Source organism: Salvelinus fontinalis, chromosome 35, assembly GCF_029448725.1.
Source record: "Salvelinus fontinalis isolate EN_2023a chromosome 35, ASM2944872v1, whole genome shotgun sequence".
In the NCBI taxonomy this organism is placed as follows: Eukaryota; Metazoa; Chordata; class Actinopteri; order Salmoniformes; family Salmonidae; genus Salvelinus; species Salvelinus fontinalis.
The window spans coordinates 16,952,600-16,978,914 of NC_074699.1; the positions used below are offsets into that span (position 1 = coordinate 16,952,600).

The window sequence follows — 26,315 nt, forward strand, 5'->3', positions numbered from 1 at the left end:
CAGCTGTGTTGTGAATGTGCCAACAAAGAGGAATCAGCAATCCAACATGTTCTCAGGTTCTTGTTTTATTTGGGGCGTGGTGTCTTCATCACAGGTTACATTCTTGAATGGCATGTGTAATAAATATCCCATTATTTACAATTTCAAGTAGTAAATATTAATCACACCACAGTTTAAGAAAATGCAGTAACATTAAAATCTCAATGTTCCCTGGGCGATACCTGTGTTATAGATAACAAAATATTTGTTCAGTTATGAATTTATGGTTATGGGCCTTACAATTGATAAACATATTTCAGTAACAAATCAAATGTTATTACAAACCGTACATTATGAAGACAAAAAACCTGTGCATCTTTACTAAAGGGCTAAAATATATACATTTGAATCCCATCACCAATACCCACTTTCTTTAGTGATTTGCCAACATGTCTGATGTGATTGTGATGTGGAGACCCTGATCTGTAGTGCTGTGCTTTAGCCTGAGGTGCGTGTGGCGGTGGGATTCCGAGTACTGCGTCTACGGCTGTTGCGGAGTGCATTGGCTCCTGCTCTCTGCTTCCTGCCTCGGCCATCCCTCACTGCGCTCGCCAGAGACTGCCCGGGGGAGTTCTGCAGAGCCTGGAACACGCTTTGACGGGTCACCTCACGGTTGCCACAGGTAAAGGTAAGTGCCACTCCCTCGTTGCTCTTCATGACACGGGAAGTGCCGTCAGAGGTGCCATCAAAGCAGCGTCCCAGTGCTATCTCTTTAGCTGTGCGGGGGTCCTGGTCTGTCACTGTGTAGATGCCATAGTTGTGGCCCAGAGGGTCCAGTGGTGCCAGCATTGTGAACTCATTGGTGTCGTTGTTGACGGCTAGAGGCAGGTGATTAATCAGGTACTCCTGAAGCATGGAGTTAACGTTGTCTCTCTTACAGCTGCCCTGAGGGATCACCTTCACCAGAGTGCGGTCCACTCGGTCCTGGTCGTAGAGCATGCCGCTGCACTTGAACTCCAGGCACACAGCAGAGACGGTGGACTGGTCCATGTCGCGGATGCTGCGGGTGTCGCGGAGGCCATACAATTGGCCAACGGTCTTGGGGTGAGTGCCGCCCTGGTTTCGGGAGCGCATGTTGATCTCATGGGGACCATTGATCTTGACCTTGGCATAGCAGGCTCGGTACTCCATGGGCTTGGGCCACCAGCTCAGGTAGTCTTCTGTCCAGCTCATAGGATCGTCTTCGTGGAAAGGCACTGTGTTGTAGTCGTAGCGATCTCCCTCCACTCTGGTGAAGCGGAAGTGACCTGCAGTAAATGGGGCTTCCTCACACTCTTTCAGTTGGTCAAATGAGTACACCGGTCCGTTGAGCTCTTCAGCTGTGTTTGGGCTGGGCTTGGCCACATTGATGCTGAAGGCTGTCTTCTTTAACCTGGGGTCATTGTGGTCTGACCGTCTGTAGTTCAGCTTGCCCAGGTATGGCTGAGGGACTCCAATGATGTTGGGGTTAAACTTGGGAGCAGATGGGACTGCCTCGAGTTCTTCTCCTCCCATGTTGGCCATGACGTGGGCAGAATATGCGTCAGGTTTCTGGTCGTCGCAGAAGGCAGGCAGACAGGCACCATTGGGGCCAGTGATGACGCTGTCAAAGCGTCCCCAGGCACGAGGGTTGGAGGAGTAACCTGCAGTGGGCTCCATGTTGATCAGGGTCACCACCACTCCCTCTACCTGCTCGCTGGCCATGAAGCGATCGCTGCGGAAGCCTCGCACCTTGATGTAACACCTCCTGTTCTCTGGGACGTCCAGGTTAAACAGCCTCCTCTCTCTGATCTCCATGTTCCCAATGAGGAAGGTCCTCTCTTCCCTTTTACCACGTTGCTTCTTCTCCATCTGGAAGCTCCCCTCCTCCTCCCACATGCCTGTATCGGGGTTCAAGGACCACAGCTTCATGGTGTCCAGGTGCTCAGGCATTTTCACCTGTGTTGAATCCATTTTCACCTTCACCTCTCCGGCGTTCAGTGGTTCTCCGGCCTCCTCGTCCCTGAAGTCGACTGAGAACATACCGTAGGTTCTCAGGGGCAAGGTGTCACCCTCATCTCCTACGAAGTTGAGGTCACTCTGTGCGGCTGCTGCTGTGGACACGTCTCTAGCGTCCAGAAAAGTGATGCTAGCCTTCACATTACCCACAAATACTTCTCCACTCTGCTTGTAGAAAGAGTTGGGTGGGATCTGGATCTCAGCAATAGGATCCTGGCCCTCCACCTCTCCCAGCTGAAGAGTGTTGAGCTCTGTTGAGCTGATGGTCACTGGTTCTTTCTTCCTCAAAAGCTTGATCTCATGGTAGACGGCGCCCCCTTTGGTGTTGAATGGAAGAACCTTGGTGGTGTTGACGAACTTATCCATGTTGTCCACAAAGGTCATCACCAGCCTCTCAGTGTCATGGGGGACCTGGATGGAGAAGGTGCCTTTGTAGCCTGTGCGGCTGACTCTGGCTCCATTGATATAGACGTGACCAAATCTCATGGGCTCCCCAGTGTCTGCAGCCACAGCCCGCCCACGCACAATGACTTTGGTCTCCACACACTTCTGGCAGCCACATTCGGCCACCACCATGGTGGGGAGCTCATAGCCCTGGCATTTCAGTTGTTTCTTCTCCATCTTTGCCACCCCACAGCAGTATGCCACTGAGTCTTTGCACCTGATTCCATTGTCCAGCTGTCCTGCACAAGTCCCTGAGTGGCACTTTCCTACGTCGTAATAGAGTGAGTCGGTGCTGTTTTGATAGCAGTCATGAGGTAAGCGAATAAGGTAGGATCCGGGTTTTGGGTTACATGAAGGTTGATCTTTACCTGTGAGGAGAAAGGAGTAGAATACAGACCAACCCATATTAAAAGATTTACAATCTGATTATACAATGGAATTATTTTGAGAAAATCAATGCCCTTTCATTCTCCATCTGATCATTGACTGATGTCATGCTAATGGCTGTTCACATAGTAAATATGAATGTGTGAATATCAACTGTGGTGCTTTGTGATCAGACCTAAGACTGTGACTATGGCAGGTTTGGACTTGATGGCCCCAGCCTGGTTGCTGGCTCTGCAGTAGTACTCCCCAGTCTGCTCCATGCTCAGGTTTCTTAAGACCAGCGTGCTGTCATAGTTCAGCTGCTTCCTGTCCAGCAGGCTGCCGTTGTGAAACCTACCGAGTCACAGAAGACTGTTGAACACTATACCCAGCAAAAACTGTTTGATTTTGATATGGTATATATATATAACATTTTTCAAGCTGTCATTACAGATCCATTGGCTTACCACTGGTACTCTTCTGGCTCTGGTGATCCACCCACTTTGCAGCAGAGAGCAGCTGTCTGGCCCTCTCTTCTGGCCTTGTTCTCAGGGTTCTTCACCACATGGAGCTTCTCTGAGGGATCACATTACAGTGTCTGAGACCAATGTAAAACAGAGAAATGTAACAATGTCAGCTTTAATTTCTTTTTCTGTGGCCATTTTACCTGCTCTTTTCAGCATGATACTGAGGACAGAGGTGTGTTCGGTGCTGTGGGTCACAGTGACAGTGTGAGGGGCGTGGTTCCGCAGCTGGACGGTCAGTGTGGCGTTGCCGTCGGGACAGATCCCTGGGATGCGGAAGTGTCCATTGTGGTCGGTGACGGTGAGGAGTTTGGAGCTGGGGCCGAAGCGGAGGATGGTGGCCCCTGGGGCAGGGAGACCTCCAGCACCGCGCACAGAGCCCAGTACAATGTGGTCCTGACACATACAAGCGTCACACTCCGCATTCACCCTACCCATCTCACAGTGCAGTGTGCAACCTGGAACAAAAGCAGCAATACAATTTAGCATGTCAGACAGTGACTTTGTACATTGGTTTAGATTTCTAGAAAAAAAATGCTTATGGTACTGTGACATTACAAAAGTTTCCATCATATTTAATAGCTGTAATGGAGATGCTGAGAGCGACTCACCAGTCCCAGGGCATTCAGGTCCTTTGCAGGCTCTACCCTCCACTGTAGGTCCGCTGCACTGCTTATCCCACTGCTTAGGCTGGGACTGGCATTTCCTGGAGCGCACCTGCATTGCCACCTGACCACACTTGGCAGAGCAATGGCTCCAGTCTGACCAAGGACCCCAGGCATCCTGAGAGACTTCTGACCCAGTGTTGCCTGATTGAAAACAGGTTTTCACTCCATTACAAAAGTCAGATATAATTGCAGTAGATAGAAATGTTTTATTTGACGTAATACAGTAGCTACTTCTCAACTGTATTTAAAGTAAGGCTTCCAGCCACACATACCAGACTGACCTTTAGGGCACAGGAAGCGCACAGCGTAGTTGGAGCAGTTGCGGCCAGGGGCCTGCTCAGTGTTGGCGCACCAGAAGCCCAGGGTAGGATCTGCGTGGATCTTCTCCCCTGTGTTGCGAGCGGGGATCCAGTCAGTGGTGCGAGCCTCCAGGGTCCGGGGGACGTCACACACCCGCGCACGGTAGTAGAAACGGATAGCATCCAACTGCTCATAGTCTCCTCGACCTCCAGGGTGGTCCACGTTGAACCAAGTGGTCCACTCATAGTTATCTGGACACAGAATGTCGCACGGAGAATACTACTTCAGAATGTTACAGTGTTTCCTCTTTGGCCATAAAACAATGGCATTACATTGTTTAGCTCTTTTCGCTGCTGCTGTAAACATAACTGGTGCCATTGGGCTGTAATTCTGAAAGTTATACTTCTTCATACCATATTATTACATAGACATTAACCAGACTGAAAGCCACAAGCTGGACTTAATGCCACAGTAGTGACAATTGTGTAAAGAGATGTATTTTGGGATGTTACCTTCAGAGTGGTAGACTGCAGGGTTGTTTTGTCTCGCAACTCTCAAACTGTCTCTCCTCCATGTTCCTGTAAAACATCACACACACCTCACGATGACTCATGATTGACCTGTTGTGACATCACTGACCAATGCCTTACTGCTGACCGGACTGCCCAAACCTCAGACCAGACAGACCAAACCTCTGGCTATTTCTTCCTAGAGTAGTCTGGCCACCCGTAAAGCAATGGGAAAGAATCTGTATCTTTCAAATCGTTCAACTTTTCAACTATACTCTGAGTCATGGAACAATATATTACGACTTTGACTTTCTCTTCATGTTATGCCACACTCTAATCTCTTTCTGGTGATTTGCCCTGTGTACTTTGGAAATATAATGAATTGCTCCAACACATGAATGTGCCAATGGCATTTCAAAGGGGTCAAGGAAATATGTTGTGGACCAACAGTGAAAAGGCTACTAGAGCTGATTTCTTTTCCATTTATGTCCCATCGTTACTCTCAGCTGCAAACAATCAACTGCTTTGTACTAATGTCACTGATCCCAAGAGATTGATACTCATTATTCATTCTCATTGCTGTGTAATTTACAGACTGACTTTTGTAGTGTACAGTGTTACATAATGCACATTTGGACATTTCCCAGACCATTGCATTTACAGTACCTACCAAACGCTATAATCGTTCTGAGTTCACATAGGGGCTCAGTATAAACATGCTACTGGCACGTACTTGTGTGGCCAATTGCAGACAGGTGTCTCCTTAGCCTGGTACTTATACATATCCCGCCTACTTAAGGATGTGGAGCAGAATCAGTAATGGTGACATGCAACAATATACCTCTGTTTACTAATGATTTGGGAGAATATGGAGCACAGGCTTCTGCAGAGTCAGAAGATCACCAGGTTGCGGTCAATGTCCAAAGGAGACCTCTGTTCTGACTTCTCAAATTCACATGAGATAATACTCTCAACTGTATCTATTTATTTATTTCACCTTTATTTAACCAGGTAGGCAAGTTGAGAACACGTAATGAAATGATCAATGATAATCGAATTTCCACATACAGGATATCATCCTGGTTTACGTTTTGACACATGTTGAAAAAATGTAAAAGTTTTCCAGTTGAAATAATAGTTACAATTCCCAAACCGAGCTGTGTGTGTGTTCTTGTGTGTGTGTGTGTCAGGGATGTGTGTACATGTTAGGAATGTGTGTGTGTGTATTGGGGACAGTAAGAATGTAAATAGTAACTGCTAATGAAGACCAACCTTGTGCCGTAGTGGTGACTCCCAGAGCTAGGAGGAGAGCCCATGTTGACAGGCAGCACATCCTGGCACGCTGCTGTTGCCTCTGACCTGTGACCTGTGACCTTGTAGTAATGACCTTCACACGCCAGAATAGTCCACCAACACCTCCAGCAACTCCTGTAGAGGGAAAATGTAAATACTTAGCCAGAATCATTGCTGGCAGATTATCACAAACAAAAACAGTAAAGTGTAACTTTGTGTTACACAGTATTAATTTTAATAATTTTATTTTCTATTGCATATGATTCCATGGATGGAATATTAGGTATTTTAAATATCTCAAACATATCAAGTAGAGGACCTCCACCAAAGGAGGCTGGAAGGAGGAGCTATAGGAGGATGGGCTCATTGTAATGGCTGGAATGGAATAAATGGAAAGGTATCAAACATATGGAAACTACGTTTGACTCTGTTCTATTAATGGCATTCCAGCCATTACAATGAGACGGTCCTCCTATAACTCCTCCCACCAGCCTCCACTGATCTACAACCCGGTCACAGTTATTACATGCATATTTTCACTGAGGAGATTTTTTAAAAACATACAGTATATTGGTGGTTAAATACCCCAAGCAGAATGACACATTTATCAAATAAAACAATCCCTATTTTTTATCCTTCTCACTCAGGTCTCTAGGAGGGACACTAGAGGCGGGTGCAGAAACATACAGAATGAAAGAACATTATGGATGTGCAGAACCCCTCTCAAATGACACATCTGTGCTAGCCATCACTTGGTGTCACGGGAACACTAAAACGTTTCTGCATCCATTCACCAAGCACAGGGCTACACAAGCCAAATAGAAAACACACGCACACAAGCACACTTACATACACAAACGATATCCCATGAAAAGCCACGCACACTTTTACTTATTTCCATGAATAGGCTACCTCCTTGCACAATCACACACAAACACTCATAGCTACACACATGCAAGCTGAAACCTATTGTCTTTCAATACGTCAAACTTTCTTTCAAGTTCACACAGACTAACGAGAATGTCTTCCATTATTTTAGGAAATGTCTGAACTCACAAATGTGCATATATTGAACAGTTTTATATCATCAATAAAGCAACACTCAAAGAACAGAAGCTGAACTCGCTTCAGCACCCCCAAATCGTCTGTAAAAAATCTGTCTGTTGAAAGAACAACGTTAATAGTAAAGTTCAAAGACGGGCCAACAGGGAACGAGAGGGAAAGAGAAGGTGACTATGGATCTCAGTCTTACCCTGTGAGTATCTCTGTATAGTAGTGTTCAGTAGTCTCTCTCCTCCCTGTATGCAGGGTGCTGTGTCTGTGCTGACTGTCCTGCTGCTCTCTCTCTTATATAGCTCAGTGCAGAGCCCAGGGGTCGGATCTGTGCTATTCACAGGAAGCCAGCTGAGAGCGTGAAGACTGGAGACCACAAGTACGACTGAGCCCACTCTCTGCTGCTGCTTCTGGGAAGGTAGGGGGCTTACTGTAACCTTCTGCTGTACCTCTGTGTCTATAGATGAGGATACCCAGGTCTAGACATAAGGGAGAATCAGTCAGATGGGTCATCATTTTAAGTGGACATGGAACCTAGTTAAAGCTGGAATCCGTTGCCCTTTACACTTCTACCAGTCTACGGGTTGAAAATGGCAGATTTGGGCACTGATAAACACCTAAATTGGAACCCAGCATCTTTACAGTAACGTGCTATACATGACGTCAGAGCTATTCTATACATGATGTCAGAGCTCTTTACAGAGACTCTGTATTTTGAAAGATGAGACGTTGAGGATGATAATAAGTGCTGCTTTGATGTCATACAAGCAAGCCAATCATCTGTGAGTCCAAGTGTGCAGTTCACATTTCCATCAGTGTCAACCTTTATGATCTCTGTGTTTGATGTACAGTTACAAGATGACACGGAGTCATACTCTCGGTTGTTCTGAACATGTTTGTCTATTGTGAAGAAAATTGATCTCAACACTCTTGACCCCTTTCTATGCGCACCAAAATGATGATCTGTTTCCCTGAATTGCATTGTGAAAGCTTAAAACTGTAAGATCATATTTTATAACTTAGCTAGTCATGTTGGCAATAGAACAAGCTTTAAAATGAGGCACACCTGACCCAGATGACAGCAACAACAGTAATGTGCTTGATCTAGTTCCTCAACCTCACAGCTAGGAGAGAAAAAAGAAAGCACCTTATAGTTGAAGACTCTTTTTTAAGTCATGAAAGCGCATTGAAATGACTTGGGAACCGTGTACACTTTGGAGAGGTGTGTGGCCACTTGGAGACACCAGTTAGTCCTCTGACTCAAACCCTTGTCATTTTGATGTCTTATGTTGCACCTACCCCACATTTGTCAGGAATATTCTTATCATGTTACTGAATGTATCCAGAGTATTTTCAGATGTTGTTATAGATAAGCGCGGTGAGAAGTACAGTAAATGTAAAATGCGCATAAAATCAACAGTGTAATGTTTGGATTGAGTCTTGTCCGGTCAACTGTTGTGTCCTCACCTTTAGTCTAATAATTTTCCCATAATTTCCTAACTATTCCTTTAATTTTTAAATCTTTTTTTTTTTTTTTTTACAAATACAAACATGCTATTCCATTTCAATTGCTACCATGGTTATGTATATGGTTCATATTTATTCTGTAATGAATATTTCATTTTAGCCCTATCCATATAGTCCAATTCCCGCAAGTGATAAAGGTTAATGGTGAAACTACCCCATCCATTTGGGATATTACAATAACAAAGAAGTTACTGCAAACATCAAACTTTTTTTTTGTTTTAACCATGCTTCGCGAAGCTCCTCAGTTCGTCAACAAAAACAACTGTGCTGGGGCGGCCAGTGGAGCTGTTTCCCCATACTGCGGATTCCATCTTTAACCACCTAATGTACATGCGATGGATGGTCTGGTATTTCCTACCCTTCATATTGGAGTAGGCTTATATCAGTATTCAACTATACAAAAAGAGAGTAGGATACTGTGGTAACTATAGTGAGAAAGAGAGTAGGATACTGTGGTAACTATAGTGAGAAAGAGAGTAGGATACTGTGGTAACTATAGTGAGAAAGAGAGTAGGATACTGTGGTAACTATAGTGAGAAAGAGAGTAGGATACTGTGGTAACTATAGTGAGAAAGAGAGTAGGATACTGTGGTAACTATAGTGAGAAAGAGAGAGTCAAAGACCTTCCAACACAGACAAGAACACAACACACCCATTCCTAAACGATTATATTAATGGTTTCAAGTTGAAATGCCAGCAATAGCATCTAATGTGAATTGGTAATTACAATGGCTTCATCCCATGTGGGATTGTCTTTTGTTGTGCAACATCAACACACAGTAACATTTCTCTGAAGCTGCTCCCATCAACAGTTTAGATTAGAGGCCATGAAAACAGTTATCATGAACGACACCATGTTAGGACAGTAAACACACAGATTCATGCCCTCTATTATTGGTATTAATTTATCCAGACTTCGATCTGTTGATAAACAGTGTCTTTGTGATTTTCCGTAATGGCATGCCAACAGCAATATACTGACTTACGATAGCACTAAAAGCTATAAACATGTGTAGCCCAACAACATGAGGTCATAGCGGTCACACATCTAGCTAGTTAGGAGAGAATATGTGACAGACCGGGTGATGGAAAATCTTCCATGACTCACTGCTTAGATTCTGAACAGAGGTTGAGGTTAACTAAGAATTCTGTGATTATAAACATTTTAAAAATGATGTAACCTTTATTTAACCAGGAAAAGCCCATTGAGACCCTGAGTCTCTTTTTCAAGGGAGACCTGGCCAAGAAGACAGCAACAATCAATACATTACAGAATGAAAACATACAACACAACATGATCCAGCCTAAAAAAAACATTTACACTCCTCTGTAACAGAGTCTCCCATCAATATTTAAAATTCATTCAGTAGCACTAACATATCTAGATGAAGCATGGATTGTAGACTTTTCCATGCCTCCATGCCTCTGGTGCACAAGACGAGAAGGAAGTCTTGACTAATACTGTGAATGTCCTGAGGACTTTAAGTAGCAATAACCTAGCAGACCAGGTATGGTAACTGCTTGTGGTGAAGGAGACCAGACTACAGAGGTAAAGAGGGAGTGTATCCAAAAGGGCTTTGTAGATGAACACATACAAATGCAGCCTTCTGCGCATATAAAGTGAGGTCCAACCTACCATTTGGTACAAGGTGCAATGGTGACTTGGCATTTGTAATAAAGCGAGAGTCCAGTCTCTGTAAGACGGAGGAGGCTGCATGCATATACAACACGTCACCATAATCAATAACAGAGAGAAAAGTGGCCTGAACAAGCTTCTTTCTAGCCATAAGCGGGAAGCAAGCCTTATTACAAAAATAAAAACCCAATTTACATTTAAGCTTTGTCACAAGATTATCCATAGTCATCCAACCATATACCTAGGTATTTGTAGTATGATACTTTTTCAATGGATAAGCCACCAGATGTGACATTGCTAATTTTCTCTGGCTGAGTGCGAGCTCTGGTAAAGGTCAGGAATTTTATTTTTTGTACATTCAAAACCAGTTTGAGACCATAAACAAAAAATTCTCTGATTATAATGATGAATGTAAACGTAAGTACTTCCCAATCTAGTATTCTGTTGCTACTATATACGAGTAGGACAACATTCAACTTGACATTTTTTGACATTATTCAACAAATGGAGTGGATACATTCATACATTGATTCACCATTTGCGAGAAGGTGAGTCAGAACAGAATAGCCCCTCATCGGTCTAATCATGTGAATCCCGTTCTACTAACATCCCTCTCACCACCAGACTAGCCTGCAATGTTGACACCTTAGGCCCGTCACTTAGCACCTGAGCACAGTGCGGTATTAGTGTGAAATTCTACAACAGCTGAATCCAATTGAACGAGCTTGTTCCTTTACCTAATGAGAATTTAAGAGACTCACTGTGTCTTTAAACAAGATAAATTAACTTTCAAATCCACTATAAAAAAAAAAAACTAAATAGACACAATATCATTAAGATCAGAAAATGTAATTATAGGAACATTAGATCAAAGACAAATAAAATGGTTGTATTTATACAACTCATCCACTTGTCATCATGCTGTCACTCACTCTTCATCATCCACTAAATCACGGTGAAACCAAACATGAACCCTTAATAGATGAATGTTGACTGACGCTGCATCATCATCAGGGATCCTGTATGAGACATTTAACCCTATCTTCTCAATCACATTATAGCAGGCCTGCACAATCTTGGAAATGGAATGGCAGTAGTCTTCACATTAGTCATTTACATTCATTAATAACTTTATAGATAGGGTTCTTATGAAATGAAAGTCTATTTCATTATATTTGCATCGTGCAATCATTGTGTCTACTCATCAATTATTGGTCATCAGTAAAAGGACATGAGGTTTTCTCATGGGTTTTCTGGGATTGATGAAGTCATTCATTTCATCCCCTTGGTTGAAAAGGCTGGTTGGTAGACTGGCATTTCTAGGAACTGTGGAAACATACTAAAAATACCTGGTCAGCGTGACTCTACTAAACGGTCCTGGACAGTTCTTAGTCTGATGGTTTTCCACGCGACCCTCATTAACTTACCTCATCATGTAAATTAAAAGGCGCGGTATGCACAGCAGGAGGAGTGGACGGATGCCACTCACCCGCTGGCATAACAACAGAACTGGAGTTCAAATGGACACCAAATCAAATGTTATTGGTCACATACACATGGTTAGCAGATGTTAATGCGAGTGTAGCAAAATGCTTGTGCTAGAACCAGAGGGTTTCTCCCAGAGATGTCTACATCTAGAGCTGGGTAGGGGGCCAGTCTTACACACAGGGGAAGTGACAGAGAGAAACCACAGCTCTTTTGATGCATGCTGTTATTTATATCCCTAACCTCACTGATAAATACTGATATTAATGAGAGCTTTGTGTTTGATGTTCACCGATAGTTTTAGATTTGGACATTGATAGATTATAGATTGTGTAAAATAAAAAGATGCAGACCAAAGCTTGTCGAAGTCGAAAAGGAAGTTCCTACGGAGTGGCCCCGAGAGCCATGTCCAAATGGAAAAGCCTGCACTGTCCTTAAGTAAAATCTTACCTCATGTTTACCTGCCACCAATTATTGCATTTCCTGTGCAGTGATTTGGTTTGGTCATTAGAATAGTGGAATCAGTAAGTAGTTTGGAGCGGGGCTCTGAGCCAGACACATGTCCCAGGGAGCTGAAGCTCTTTCCAGACAGTGTTCCACTAGATTCCTTAACTCTCCTGTACTTTTCACTGATAGCAACTAATGAAAGGGAAATACAGAGGAGGGACCATTAATTAGCAGAAAAATGCTATGGTAGGCACAGACCAGTACAGTAGCTTGGTGGACTTCACATGTTGTGTTTATATGGAAAGCATGTTTCAACTTATAATACATAATGTATTATTTAACATTATGAATGTATCCTGTGGTGTGGTTCTACATGTTTGGATTGCAGTAAACGGGGACCTGAAGGAAGAGAACCTCAAGGAGCATTATGCCCTTAACAGTGGTGGTCTTAGATGGACTCTCACAGGGCTGGGTGACATGCCCCCATTAGTCACCTAGCTACCTACCACATTTCCCATGCCACTGTACTGCCAGCTAAAACACTCAGACAGCAATTTTCTATAGAGGTGTATTTTACTAACTGTACAATTTACAGGCTGTTAAGAGGGGGCAACTTTATGACATTCTGTCAGTCTTCAAAGGCAGTTCTTTCTCACTAAATGAGGAGGATGGGCTGGAGGGGAAAGGAAGTGGGAGAAGGACAAAAAACATAAGCAAACACTCAATGTTTCCAGGCAACAGTCTGGGTCATAGGACACCGTGCACCACATGGTCTGTCCCTCAGTTGGACTCCAGACAGGTCATGTTTATAATGACATCGCACAACACTGTCCAGTTTTCCCAAACTGTGTCCAGTTTTATTTGTTGTTTTATGTTATTCTGGTTTAATAGGGTGACAGTCATTATCTCATTGTCTGTATGTATGACGTCATCATTTAGAAGTCAATGGCTGGGATAATCCCTGCAGCTATACAGTTCCTGATAAAAAAAGTGTTCCAACAACAGTATGAGAGCAAACATTGTTTCTGTTATGGCAGGTTGGAAATATACTTTTTGAAATTGGTCTGTATGCTTTGTTTTACGGCCAACATAACCATAATCTCCATAATCTGGATGGAAAATGATATGGCTCCCATACAATTACCTAAGTATAAATGACAACAAGATAATCAGATCCTTAGAAATACAATCTGGCAGCATGGTGAAGGATAAACTTTCTGAGAACTGGATTTGAACCAAAACATGATGCATGACTCCTGATTTTACATAAAGACGTTAAGAGATTAATACATTTCCCAGGATAAGAGCGTTATAATCTAAATCTGTTCAAGTAATACGTCTTCAAGAGATTCTTCAATTTACAGTCTGACCCCATTTTCACAGTGATATTCACCTCCAAGATATAGTTCTGCTGAGGCCCAGCCAAGCATCAACAGTAGAAGTCTCCCTGAAGTGTTGTGGAGTTGAAACCATACCTAACCAGAGCAGACAGGAGACTCCAGTGGTTTGTATCAGTGTGGACTGGGGGGTTCATGGGGATCCTGGGCTTAATGACTCCACCAGAGCAGCTTCTGTTTCTGTCGTTAGGGGCCCGCTTCACGGGAGAAGGACACGGAGGAGGAGAGAGACTTTCTTCTTCTTCCTGACATGTTCAGAAAGACGTCGCCATTTGCCGATGTCAATGTGTGGACGTTTAACTCTTGGAAGGAAATGGATGGATGTAGGCTACAGAAGTTACGTCAGTAATGTAAATGGACAACGTCTCCAACTGTGAATGGTTTTCTCATTGTGTTCTTTGTAGTCTCCCCATTGGTTTAAATATTAGAAAGTGAAAAGCCAATGGATGGGGAGGTTCAGCTTCATACTCTAGGCCCAGCAGACTCCTGTTTGATGCTTTTGATATTTGAAATTCCATACACACCCACAGGTACGTCAAGATGATGTGTGCCACTGGATAAGTAATCTCTTGGCCGTTTCACAAAACACTGAATAACGTTATCTTGGCTCGTACACAATCATCCTCATTTCAGACTAAATCAACGCCTGCTATTAACACTGACAGACCTATAAAACAGTCTCTTGTCTACTCGTCAATGGGAAAAGTCTTGCTGGAACCCAACAGTTGGGACAGTCTGTGTGCCGCTGAGAGACGGGCATAAATAAGAGCTGAGCGGAGACAGGGTTGAGAGGCCAGTCTCCAACTGCCGTGTGATGAAGCGGGACTGGTCTTTGACAACAGTCCATCGGATCTTTCAAGATTTCTCTTAGATTTAACAGGCTGCTTTTATTAAAGCGAGGAAAAAGTAACTGTTTAAAAATGTGTACTTAAGCACTTACATAATAATAGGGCAATAATGTTTCGAAGATGTCATTCAGTTTAAGCCTTGCAAAAGGATCAGGCGAAAAACAATGCCATATGAATTGAAAGCATTAAAAGGTGTGATGAAATAGAAAACAGAAGGAGTCAGAAAGGAAAACGCTGTGGTAAGAGTGAGAAAACATGAAAAAGATAATGGAAAGCTTTTGGTAATTAATGCTCCTAGGGCTAAACGATGATTGATTCAAGACATAAAAAATCTCATCTGATTTAGCCTCTACTATCCCAGGGCAAGTGGGTCTCATTGTGACTTTCAGATTTCATAGTGTTTTGAGAAAAAAAACAAAGGTGAAATACATTACTCTACCCTAGTTTCTAAGGTTGAAATCATTAAAGACCTGGTATTCCCTAGCCAACTGTGGACCTAAGCACGTCAACTCTTCACACGTCAGAGATCCCCTTCCACAGCTGTGTAGGAAACGGAAGTGTAGGTCACATTTGCTCTCCTACAGGTGCCTGATCTCTTCAGCAAACATCACATAGATAAGAAAACCTGTAAAGGATTTACGGTGCACTCATTGGCATGCACACACACCATCAAGTGCAAACCTAGTTCCACTTACACCACTATAAAGACTCTTTACCTGAGCACATGTAGTTGAGAGAACATATGTTTCACTTTCCCACGCGAGTAACACGTACACCCACACATCATTTAAAGACCACAAGTAAAGGCTCAGGCAAATCCTCTATGGTGCTAGCCAGCCTGGACCTGGCTCACAGCTATAAACCATGGAGGAATGTAGAATGGATGGCCAGATTAAAAACATGTGGGGTGACTGAAAAGATGGATGGTATGTGTTTCATGAAATCAGCAGGACGAGGTCATCCATCTTTTGCTCGCTCTTGTTTGCCGGAGACCCCTGAGGCCTCCAGCTAAAGGTCAGGAGGGATTGACTCACTCCGGAGAAGAAAAACGGAGAAATGTTTTGTTGAAAGTACAACATTGCACAGGTGTCTCATACTGCATGTTCTTTATTTGATTCTATTCCTTACAGATATGAGAATAACACTCTTACATTCTGAAGCCCTCAGAAAGACTTTCCTCAGTTAGAAGCAGGGAATAAAGGAAAATCAGATCCCAGAGCAGCGAAGCATACATTTAAAATGTGTCTTATCTTTAGGAGAACCTTAACTCATACATCAATAAAATAAGAATAGAAAAAAATTATTCTATTTCTCAGAGAACACAGACAATTCATACACCATAAAGTGCCCAACCTACACCATGATGAATCCCATACTCTGTCTCCATTCCAAGACCTCTGAAGACAGGAGCTTTAGACAGTTTGAAGACATGGGAAAGAGTCGCGAATGGTTTCATGCTGCTCGGTCTAGAGCCTCATCTAGGCTTGAAAGAGCCGTGAGTAAGCAGGAAAGAGAAGGATCCTCTTAGGGAGCTGGTGAACCCTGTTCCCCGAATCAGATGACTCACAGGTCCTTATGAAACCTGGAGGGAGCACCCTATCAAATGTGTGTGTGTGTGTGTCTCTCAGGGCCCACTGCTTCTCCAGTTTAATGCTTTTACAGTACCTGTATTGTCTGGTGATCTGAGCCTGAAAATATGAGCACAAAGACAATGACTTAAAGATTGTGGTAAATGAGGTTTACAATGCTGTCATAGTTGACCTCCCTACAGTTGAATGTATTTCAAGTGGACTCCTTTAAATACAAAAGAATTTAAACACTGTACCAGAGAAAATAACACTGAAAGGAAAACAATTACCTACCGAAATAAAAAGTGATATGTACACAGTGCTCTCATACTAAAATGCGACCATAAAAGATGGTCTGGATTCTTCGAAGAACAAAACTGCAAATACACTTATAGCTTTTCAACTGGCTTCACTGGCAAGGCAGCACACATAATGACAAAGAAGAGTGGGGAATGTTGTCAAAGGGCTTTGGCCAATGTTTTAATGTGGAACAATAAGTGTTATTACAGGGTAGTCTGTGAGGAAGTGATGGAAGCGTGCTATAACACAGTGTCTTATCTAACAAGGATAACCACTATCATAGGCATATTATTAAGGAAGCACTGTCTAAAAAGTATTATTTACAAACTATCTAGATTAGTATGTTCATGACAAGGAGCAACAATGAAACAACAATTCCTCATATACTTTTGGGCTGGGATTCAATCCAATGTTGCTTTGTTGACAATACACCATTTGAAGGAAACGTTCCTGTGTTTTGAAAGTGTTCAACATTGAACTCTGTTGCAATGTTCCCCATTCAACTCTTAAAGTGTTCAAATGAACTTGATCGTGGTGTTTGCATAGCTCTACTGTAGAGTAATATGCAACACCTACATTGTAAAACATAACACTTGATTTAGAGTAAACTGGAGTCACTTTGCTTAGTGTTACACTTTCTCAGTGTAAGAAATTAACATCTGTAATGTTACAGTAAATCGTTTTTTGGGTGTTGTTTTAACACTGTATGGTGTAAAGCCAAATTTGCATATTTCCCACAGTGCCTTTTCTTTTCGAGTGAGTTGTAGAGTTACCACCCATGATTGTATTTGTTAGTGACAGAGACATGGTTATCCGATTATCCTTTTAAAGGTCTGTGGCTTTCACCAAGTGAGTACCTAGGTGAATGCTATCATAAAAATGTAACTATGACAATACATACATCATAAGGCCTTACTTGATGACCTCATTTTACCCTTACCCAAAGTGCTATGTAATTCCTACTGAAATCCAACCAGTTAGGATATCCAACAGTTGGAATTTTTCTTCACCCGCAATCTGCATTTAGAATAACTGTCAGGGTTTGGAAAGATTGTGGATAAGAAGACTACTTAAACCATTTAAACTGGAACAACCATTTTAGTAACGGGTGCAATGAATCTAACTAACTGGATTACTTTAGAAAAATGAATGTTATTTATCTTTGCTGCAAGATATTAACCAATCAGTACATGCAAAAACAAATATATTAAAAACAATCCTAAAAAAATCTACCTGCAGTAGAGCATGCTGGGAAAAAGGATAATGATGGGTATGGTTTTGATGGGACTGTTTCACTTTCCAAAGTGTAACACAATAACTCTGGTTATTAACACCAACACTGGGGGTTATTTTACACCACTGAGTCTTACAGAGTGAATTTAACTCCTGAATCAACACTAGAAATTATAAACTGAAAAATTTGCACTGGCCAATTTGCTGTGTAAGACGTCTGTGGTTGCTCAATATAAACAGGGTAGAATTGAGATCTTGGATCTTAGTTCACTTTCCCATAGATGCAATAAAGAAGACAATGGAACTTCCAAAAACAATGGAAATGCCATGGAAACGTGTGGGGGAAAGATGCCTTGGAGGACAGATCCCGAATCTCCTAATTTCTCCCCAACAAAATGAGCCTACATTCAGGCTGTTGTTTATATGTGTATTTCACACTATGTTGAGGCTATGTTGAGGTAAAAACATGAATACGGATGTCAATCCCAATATTCATGTCATCTTCACCAATCAGCTGCATTACAGTTAAAAAACGACTTTGACTACCTCCACCGGTATCTTTATGCTAACCATGCTACCAGCTTATACGAACGGGAGTTAGCATTTAGCAGTCATATCTTATAAACTGTAAAATGGACTACTTCTAAATATAATGCAGCAAAAACAGCCAAATATATAAAAATCGGACTTCAGTAACCACATTGTAGGCTTGTTACAATACATCAATCATGACGGATTTGATTAATATCCACTTTGTTAGATCAGATTTGTTCAATGTGTACCAATCCAGCGTCCTTATTCTATCCCCATAGTCTGCGTTCCATTGACCTCTTTACCGCATCTATCTGATTTGATATAAGATCTCTCACATAATTTCTGCCTTTCCTATGCACTTTTCACTAGTTGGCATTCAGACTTGCCTTATGCAGATCGGTGAAGGGCTTTGCAGGCGTGGTTCCGTTGTGCGCGCTGAATACATTTTAATAGAACACTGAAAACCCACCCACTTGCTGGCCAACATATTTTCTCATTGAGTTTTCATTCAATATATTATTCTAGAAATCCTAAATGAACTTTGTAGGTTTGGCGCTATACTGTCATTTGCGCATGGCTACAGAAGCCTATAACTTGGATCTCTACATTTCAATCCCAAATTATAAAGCCAGCATTTCATAAATTTCACTGTGGAAAAGGTGATATGTTGATACTGCGTGCTTCAGTTTGCTGTCATATGACTGGTTTCACATTTGTCTCCAGCGATCATAAAGTCAAATAGATCTAAAACAATTGTCATTTATATTTACAATCCCCTTATTCAAACGGCTTACACTTTTACCTTCCACTGGGCACACACTGGTTGAATCTACGTTTCAGTTCAATGAAATTTGTTTGAACCAATGTGGAATAGACGTTGAATTGACGTCTGTGCCATGTGGACTAGCTCTTATCAATAGCTCTTATCAATTTGTAAATTACAGTGCATGGAGAATGGTGTTATTTATATCGGACAAAGGAAGTAGATGTTGCTCCACTTGGAACCGATAGGTTGCTCCACCTTATTCATCGTTTCATAGAGTGTAAAGGTGGTGGAATTATGAGGGTCAAGGTCAGAATAGGGTGTATCTGTAGACACACCTTCATGTCGTTGATCTCCACCCCAAACGAATAGCGAGTGAATAGCATGCTATTCTCATGCTTAAATTCAAGATCAGAATACGCGTAGAGAGAAAAGTGCATAAAAAGGTAATTAGATAAAATTTACGCTAACTTAACTCGGGCTGGAATTCCCACATACTGCACTAGCTGAGAATTTAGTCTCACTTTAATAGGATAGTCACCTATAGATGGTACATAGATGCTCAAACTAATAAGAAACGATCAACTACAACTCTGTTGACATGCAACAGTTTGCCTGGGATCAAGGTTATGGCTAGGGTTGTTGAGCCAGGGTGTGGACATAAAGCCAGGGTTGGGGTTAGAGTTAGGGCTGGTCAATAGTTAGTTGAACAGTTTGTTTGATTTTTAAACCATCTGTAGTAGAATATCCAAATATATACAAGTTTACTGAGAATATTCTTCATTATACTGCCATGATCCTTACATAAAAAAAAAAAACAATAATAGACAGTATTTAAAAAACACTAAAGCATTGAGTCACACCACCACAGTCAGGCAACTGTCATGTCACGGATCTCAACCTTTAATGGGTGAACCTGCTGCAGGTTGTAATTCAAAGGATTTCTCCATGTTCCATGAGAGACAAACAGGAAGATTGACCACAGCGCCCTATGGGTTACTATGATGCAACATAATGTGGAGTGGGAGGGATGGAGATAAGTCTGGCTAAAAACAGCAGCAGCAGAGGAAATTCCATGTGGTTTGGTATAGAGAGAACCAGTCTCCCACAAAATGTGACCCCGATGGGAAGTAGGTGTTGCAATCACTTTTTTGTTTTTGAGAAACACATGACATCACTGTCTAGAACCTCCTGGCCAGCCTCAGTCCCAGTTCCTTCCTTCTCTTTGCTCACCATCTTATCACGCCAGCCACGGTGGGAAACTGGAAAACTGATATTCCGCATCAGACTGGAATTATTCACCTTCACTGGCTAAAGGAACACAAATGTTTTCCTGGAGTCACTTACAGAGAAAATACAACATCAAAATAAAGCAAGAAATGCATAACTGGTACTTATTTCCAGAACAACATCTGTTTGTAATTGAAATGAAGGTCTTGGCTACTGGACTGAGATCATGTACTGAGTGAGTGAGCCTGTTGTTCAGGTCCTGTTTGGCTGAAGAAGCACAGCTTCTCCACTCTGTAACCATGGCACTCCTGTGTGTGGTGTGGCTTCTTTTGGAGCTCTCGCTGCTATGCTTTCAGAAAAGCATTGACCCCACATCACCCATTTGTCCAATGTCTCAATAATTCATAGATTCATTACTTCGTGGATATGAAAATAACTGCTGGGCTGGGATCGCCCCATTCCATCTCTATCTCTAACCTCTTCTCCTCGGCTTTGAGGCCAGGACAGACTCTAACACCAGGGAAAGAACTGATGGATGCCTGAAATGAACTTAGAACAGAGACAAGAACCCCTTTTTAAAGACTCTGGTGTGGTAACATAATGTTATATGATAAACCTGCTGTCAGTAAAGCAGCTTTGTCAGGAAGTGGTGCTCCCCCAGTTCCAGCCCCCCTCTACTAGACAGGAAACAGTGGGGCTGGAAAAGCCATCAGAGTCCACCTCATCCCCCTCTCTCCTCCTCCTTTCCCTTTACACCAAACGTATCCTACTAGAAGAGGATCATGAACAACACAAACCACACGAGTGACAGGTCTACTCAGCCAAGACAAAACACCCATCCACCTCAGAATTCTTTGTGTATATTGTCATTGAACAAGATCATTATGATGGTATATGGATTAGAAGAAAATACTGAACTACTGAAATCTGATTGGAGTAAGAACAACTGTTATCTGGACAGTTGGACAGTCAGGCAGCTCTATTGGCAAACGTACAAAAATGTTCTGAACCATTACAGAATAATGAATCGGATGAATCACAGCTGTTCTGTTAGCTCCACAGTGCAGACACACAGAGATTCTGTCACCCCCTTCTCTACCACTCTCCCTCTCATCACTCCATCCATTTGCTCTTTACTAGAACAATGATCATCATAAACTCTGCTCATGTATGCAGAAAAGAGGGAAGGTAGCGCACAGTATGTTTCTTTAGTGTTTTTTAAGTATTGTGTTTTGTGTAAATTTATACCACTATCATGCGCTGATGGTTTTGGACTGCAGGTTCAAACATTTTATTGAAAAAGTAAAGTATTATTGCCACCTTGTGGTTAAAGGCTACTCTCACCTGTGCTTGCACATTCACCCATTTTTATTTAACCACAGGACCAAAAAGTACGGGGGGGACATCATAAGGTACAGCGATCGAAGATTGATCTTGGGAACACTCACCTATGCTTTATTTACTACAAACTCCTCAATTTATATAGAGACCAACTAAAGAATCTCTTTAAAATTATCACCATAACGTAAATCAAAAAATCAAAATGTGAAATGGCCTGTTGACTGTGTGTTAGCGGAAATACGTGTGGATTGTGTTGCTGTGCCACAGGGTGTCACTGTGAGGCAGTGGACGGCCGCCACATGTATGCATCACCATTGGAACACAGCTAAAGACAAATGAATGGTGAGATGAAATCCATCAGTCAAGCAAAAAGCCGTTTCCAGATACGGCAGAGCTCACACGGAGCTTTCAATGAAAGAAAGGACCAGACGAGAGGAAAACGCAGAGCCATAGCCTCCAGAAGCTCCATCAGAGCCAACAGCCTCACATTAAGCCATGATAGCTTTCTAAAAGGTGGGCTGGTCCAAGGCGTTTCCTACTAGGAATAGGTGATGACGTTGTGTCTTTAAATCCTCACTCTGTGAGGTTGTTTATCCCAGCAGTAAAACAAAACCAATCCTGTTACTGGTCAAATGGCCATTATCACACATTTCTCACCCCAAGACAAGACAATAAAGAGTGGGTGTGGAAAGAGCCATTGATGACAGGTTAAACAAGCATCAACTATATGACTCGACGTGTGTGTGCTTGAGTGTGTGTGTTTGTTCCTCCAGGTGTGGCGTGCCCAGCTAACCCGCAGTAATGAGTGTAATTTGCTGGTCATAGTCCAGGCTTGTGGCGGGCGGCACTAAGCAGAACAGACCCTTTGCTGCATACCATAAGTAATAGTCACACAGGCAAAAGACAATCACTGGGTAACGGCCGATTCGCTTCCCATTAGGACCTCTAAACGCCTCATTCCCACTTTGCCTAATTACCCAATTAAAGCTTACTCTGCAGATTTCTCTCTCTCTCCTCTTCCCCTTTGGACTACGAATGTGGTGTCATGCTTAGCAATGCCATTTGGAAAAAACAGAGGACATGAGGACAATCAGGTTTGGTTTAGTATTCAATAAGAATCAGTTTATATTTTATGAAATTTTAGATTGGTTAATTTGGCTCTTTTGATGGAGACTGTTGAATGCGTGTCCAGCTCTAGTGTATTACAGTAAGAGTACATAATCAGTCCTTTAGCTAGTGTACATTCGTGTGTGACCCAAACAGGTGATAGCCTGGAGCTCATTCTGGACAGACAATCTTAGCCGTAAATTAATTGCAGCTGTTTTATAATGACAGAAGTCCCATTGAGGGGGCCATCCCGGGCCAAGCTTTCTGCCGATGTGTGTGAGAGAGAGGTGGGGTGTTTGGACCGCCTCTGTTGCTGCTGAACAACTGTCACAAGGAAACGTTCCTTTCCTGATTCTGACAGAAAATTCTGACCGATTAATCTCAACTAGAGCTTAAATTAAATTCTTTACAATGCTATGGGTGTGAGTCAGTGGCAGGAAAACAGCTAACTTCCTACAATTCTACACATTTGCCATGGGGCAAAGAAAAAACATTTCAGTTTAAGAGCTAATATTATGCTATTCTACACATTTTGGCATGAAGCTGAGAGAAATGTTTTTATTTGTTATTTATTTAACCTTTATTTAACTAGGCAAGTCAGTGTCACGAATCCCTCCGGAACATTCATTTTGCACACCTGGCCTCTATTCCCAGTGATTAGTAATTGTATAAGTGTGCCCTTGGTTTACCTTGGTGTCCTGTCGATTTTAGTTACAATGTCCGTTGGTCGTGCTGTGTGTTTTGGCTTTCGTGCCATTGTGGATTGCGCAGATGATTACGGGTCTCGTCCCGTGTGATCATCATTGTGCGCTTGTGTTATTTATTTGAGGTACTACTCGCTCTTTTGTTTGGGTTTAAACCCTGTGTTTTGTATGGTGTTTGTTTGGTCTTCGTCCCTGTGCCTTTACACGGCACTCTGTGATTTGGGTAAATAAAAACCCCTATTACGCATTCCTGTGCCTGTCTCCCGACCCTTTATACTGACGTGATAGTCAGTTAAGAACAAATTCTTATTTACAATGACGGCCTACCAGAAGGCAAAAGGCCTCCTGCGGCGACGGGGGCTGGGATTAAAATAAAATAAAATATATAGGACAAAACACACATCACGACAAGAGAGACACCACAACACTACATAAAGAGATACATAAGACAACAACATAGCATGGTAGCAACACATGAAAACACAGCATGGTAGCAACACAACATGACAACAACATGGTAGCAACACAACATGGCAGCAACACAACATGGTAGCAGCACAAAACTTGGTACAAACATTGAGCACAGACAACAGCACAAAGGGCAAGAAGGTAGAGACAACAATACATCACGCTAAGCAGCCACAACTGTCAGTAAGAGTGTCCATGATTGAGTCCATGAATGAAGAGATGGAGATAAAATGGTCCAGTTTGAGTGTTTTTTGCAGCTTGTTCCAGTCGCTAGCTGCAGCAAACTGAAAATGTTGCAGTTTTACAGCTAATTTCCTGTCATATTTTTTTTGTTTCCATGGCTTATGACGTGTTCATATGGTATTATTTTTATTTTCGACGGTTGGGGGGCCTCCAGAGCCTGTGCGTTTTAAAAATGTTTTGGTCTTTTGACCAATCAAATCAGCTCTGAAAAAGATATGATGTGAAAAGATCTGATGTGATTGAACAAAAGATCAATTAGTGGAAGAAATATCAGAATTGGGCAATGACGGTAGGCTGTCATTGTGAATAAGAATTTGTTCTTAACTGACTTGCCTAGTTAAATAAAGGTTACATAAATAAAATACAAATAAATGTAACTCATCATTATCCCACCCTCTAAAATCATTGACAGGTGGCACTATTGACTTATGGTATTAATGTGTCTTAAAATAGATTTTTTTTAAAAATTTAGAACAAATATCTGTAAAATAATTAGCATACAGGGATATCTGGTCACAATGCGGACACAGTGGATGGATAAGAGAAACATTTTAGTACCATGTGTAGATGCATCGGCTAATAAATTGGCACAATCAGAATGTATACAAGATCAAGACAAAGGACGCATGTTAGCACCAGGTATGAACGAGGCTTATGTATTAGGGGCCAGGACGATACCAGTATCGCAATACTTGTTAGTACCGTGGCAAGGAAACAAAAAACGAAGCAGATTTAATATTTTTAGGAAAACAGTCCTAATGTTCGTTAGGGAGAAGAACGTAGACAGAGATTAGGGAGGAGACCATGTAGATTAGGGGTAGGCAACCATGGCCCTGTTTTTGATTGAACCGACCTGGAAGACCAGGTGTGTTGAATTTAGGCAATCACTGAACTGATCAATTAGCTCAGTTGGTAAAGGTGTGGTGCCTAGTTGGAACAAAATACCTGTGGCACTCCAGGAACACGGTTGCTTACCCCTAATGTAGAGCGATATACAGTATACGGTATACAAAGGAGGGTGTGGAACATTGTTGTTCTTTTAGTTTATTTTGCACTTGTGGGAGTACACAAATACAGTGTTTATGAGTTGGTGGTGCCACATCTTGCTCAAGGACAAGCACTGTACAGCTGTCATCGAGCCACATAAATGATAGAAAGCATTTAGCAGTAGCTCTGTTAGAAAATGAAATATTTACTAGATTGAAACCAGCTTCTAAAAAGCTATTTGCTATCTTTACTCACCACACTCCCTTAAACTGCTCAGGTGGGGAGAGAGAGAGATTGAGAGAGAGAGTTTGAGGGAGAGAGAGCGCTGGAGAAAGCGGGAATGTGATTGCTTAGAGGTGGGTGGGAGAGCGGATCCCATGTGCTGGTTCTAGCTTGTTACCGCCTGTGAAGTGAAGTGTGCAGCCTGTGTGCCAGAGATAATGGAGGCGCGTTTACCTGCAGGGTAGAGGGGGCGTTACCGCTATAGAGGGGCTCCTTGGACCTTGAGACCTACCTCACAGCTGCAGGCAGGGCCCTCCTGAGAACAGCAGCAGGCGAGGCAGGATGACGGACTGGGAGGGCTGGACTCCTGCTGGGGTTACAACCAGGGATTCTACAGGCCCTGTGTTGTCTCTCCACATCGGGTGGTGGACTCCAGTAGTACTGTGGGTGGCTGTAGGGAGAACAGAACAGGCCATCTGGACTGGGCTGCACTGTAGTGGCCACAGAGGATTCAGCCACAGCTCTACTGAGAACTGCTACAATAAGAGCCTGTGTGGGCAAAACTAGAAACAAGTAAACAAAGAATGGCATGGGAGAATTTCCCTACACTCTTATCTATCTATTTAAAGTAGTTATTCCTCCTCTTTCTTCTGCCTTTCTCTCCCTGCATTCTGTATCTCACCCTTTCTGCGGCCCACTTGGGATGGCTCTGCTTACATGAGTTTCTAAATCCTTTTTTGTGTTGCTTCATTTATTCATTCTTTGTCTTTGCGCTCCTGGCTTTGCCCAATTCAAAAGGAAAGCCGTGGGTCTGCAGAGAGGAGAACATTGGGAAAAGAGCCTTTTGTTGTTCATTTGAAAGAGCAGCTTCCAGTCTGACAAATGGCAGCCCTCTGATGGGGAACGACAGGAGTCTGAATACACACACGGCTCTGAACACACTCCAACTCTGATCCTGCCAATGTTCTGATCTCAAGTGTGTCTTGCTGTGTGGTGAGGATAACTGGCAACAGTCTCAGCACTCCACCTCTCCCGTCAAACTCCAAATGAGAGCAGAGAAAGACAGGAGGGAAATAATGCAATTCCACACAAAACACAAAAC

At 42.6% G+C, this 26,315-nt stretch overlaps 1 protein-coding gene across 2 annotated transcripts; it reads right to left on the reverse strand.

Annotated features, from left to right (window-relative positions):
• Positions 1–47: 47 nt before the first annotated feature.
• LOC129834407 (cartilage intermediate layer protein 1-like) lies at positions 48–25,679 on the reverse strand. Of its 2 annotated transcripts, none has more exons than XM_055899359.1 (9): positions 25,506–25,679; positions 6,100–6,255; positions 4,831–4,896; positions 4,300–4,569; positions 3,962–4,159; positions 3,494–3,808; positions 3,294–3,402; positions 3,023–3,180; positions 48–2,828 (listed from the first exon to the last, which is right to left on the reverse strand). In XM_055899359.1, the coding sequence occupies exons 2-9, from the start codon at positions 6,158–6,160 to the stop codon at positions 478–480; spliced, it is 3,528 nt and encodes a 1,175-aa protein (XP_055755334.1). In that variant the 5' UTR covers positions 6,161–6,255; positions 25,506–25,679; the 3' UTR covers positions 48–477. The 2 variants fall into 2 exon arrangements, with proteins under 2 accessions (XP_055755334.1, XP_055755333.1); XM_055899358.1 differs by lacking the exon at positions 25,506–25,679 and adding an exon at positions 7,373–7,461.
• Positions 25,680–26,315: the final 636 nt, after the last annotated feature.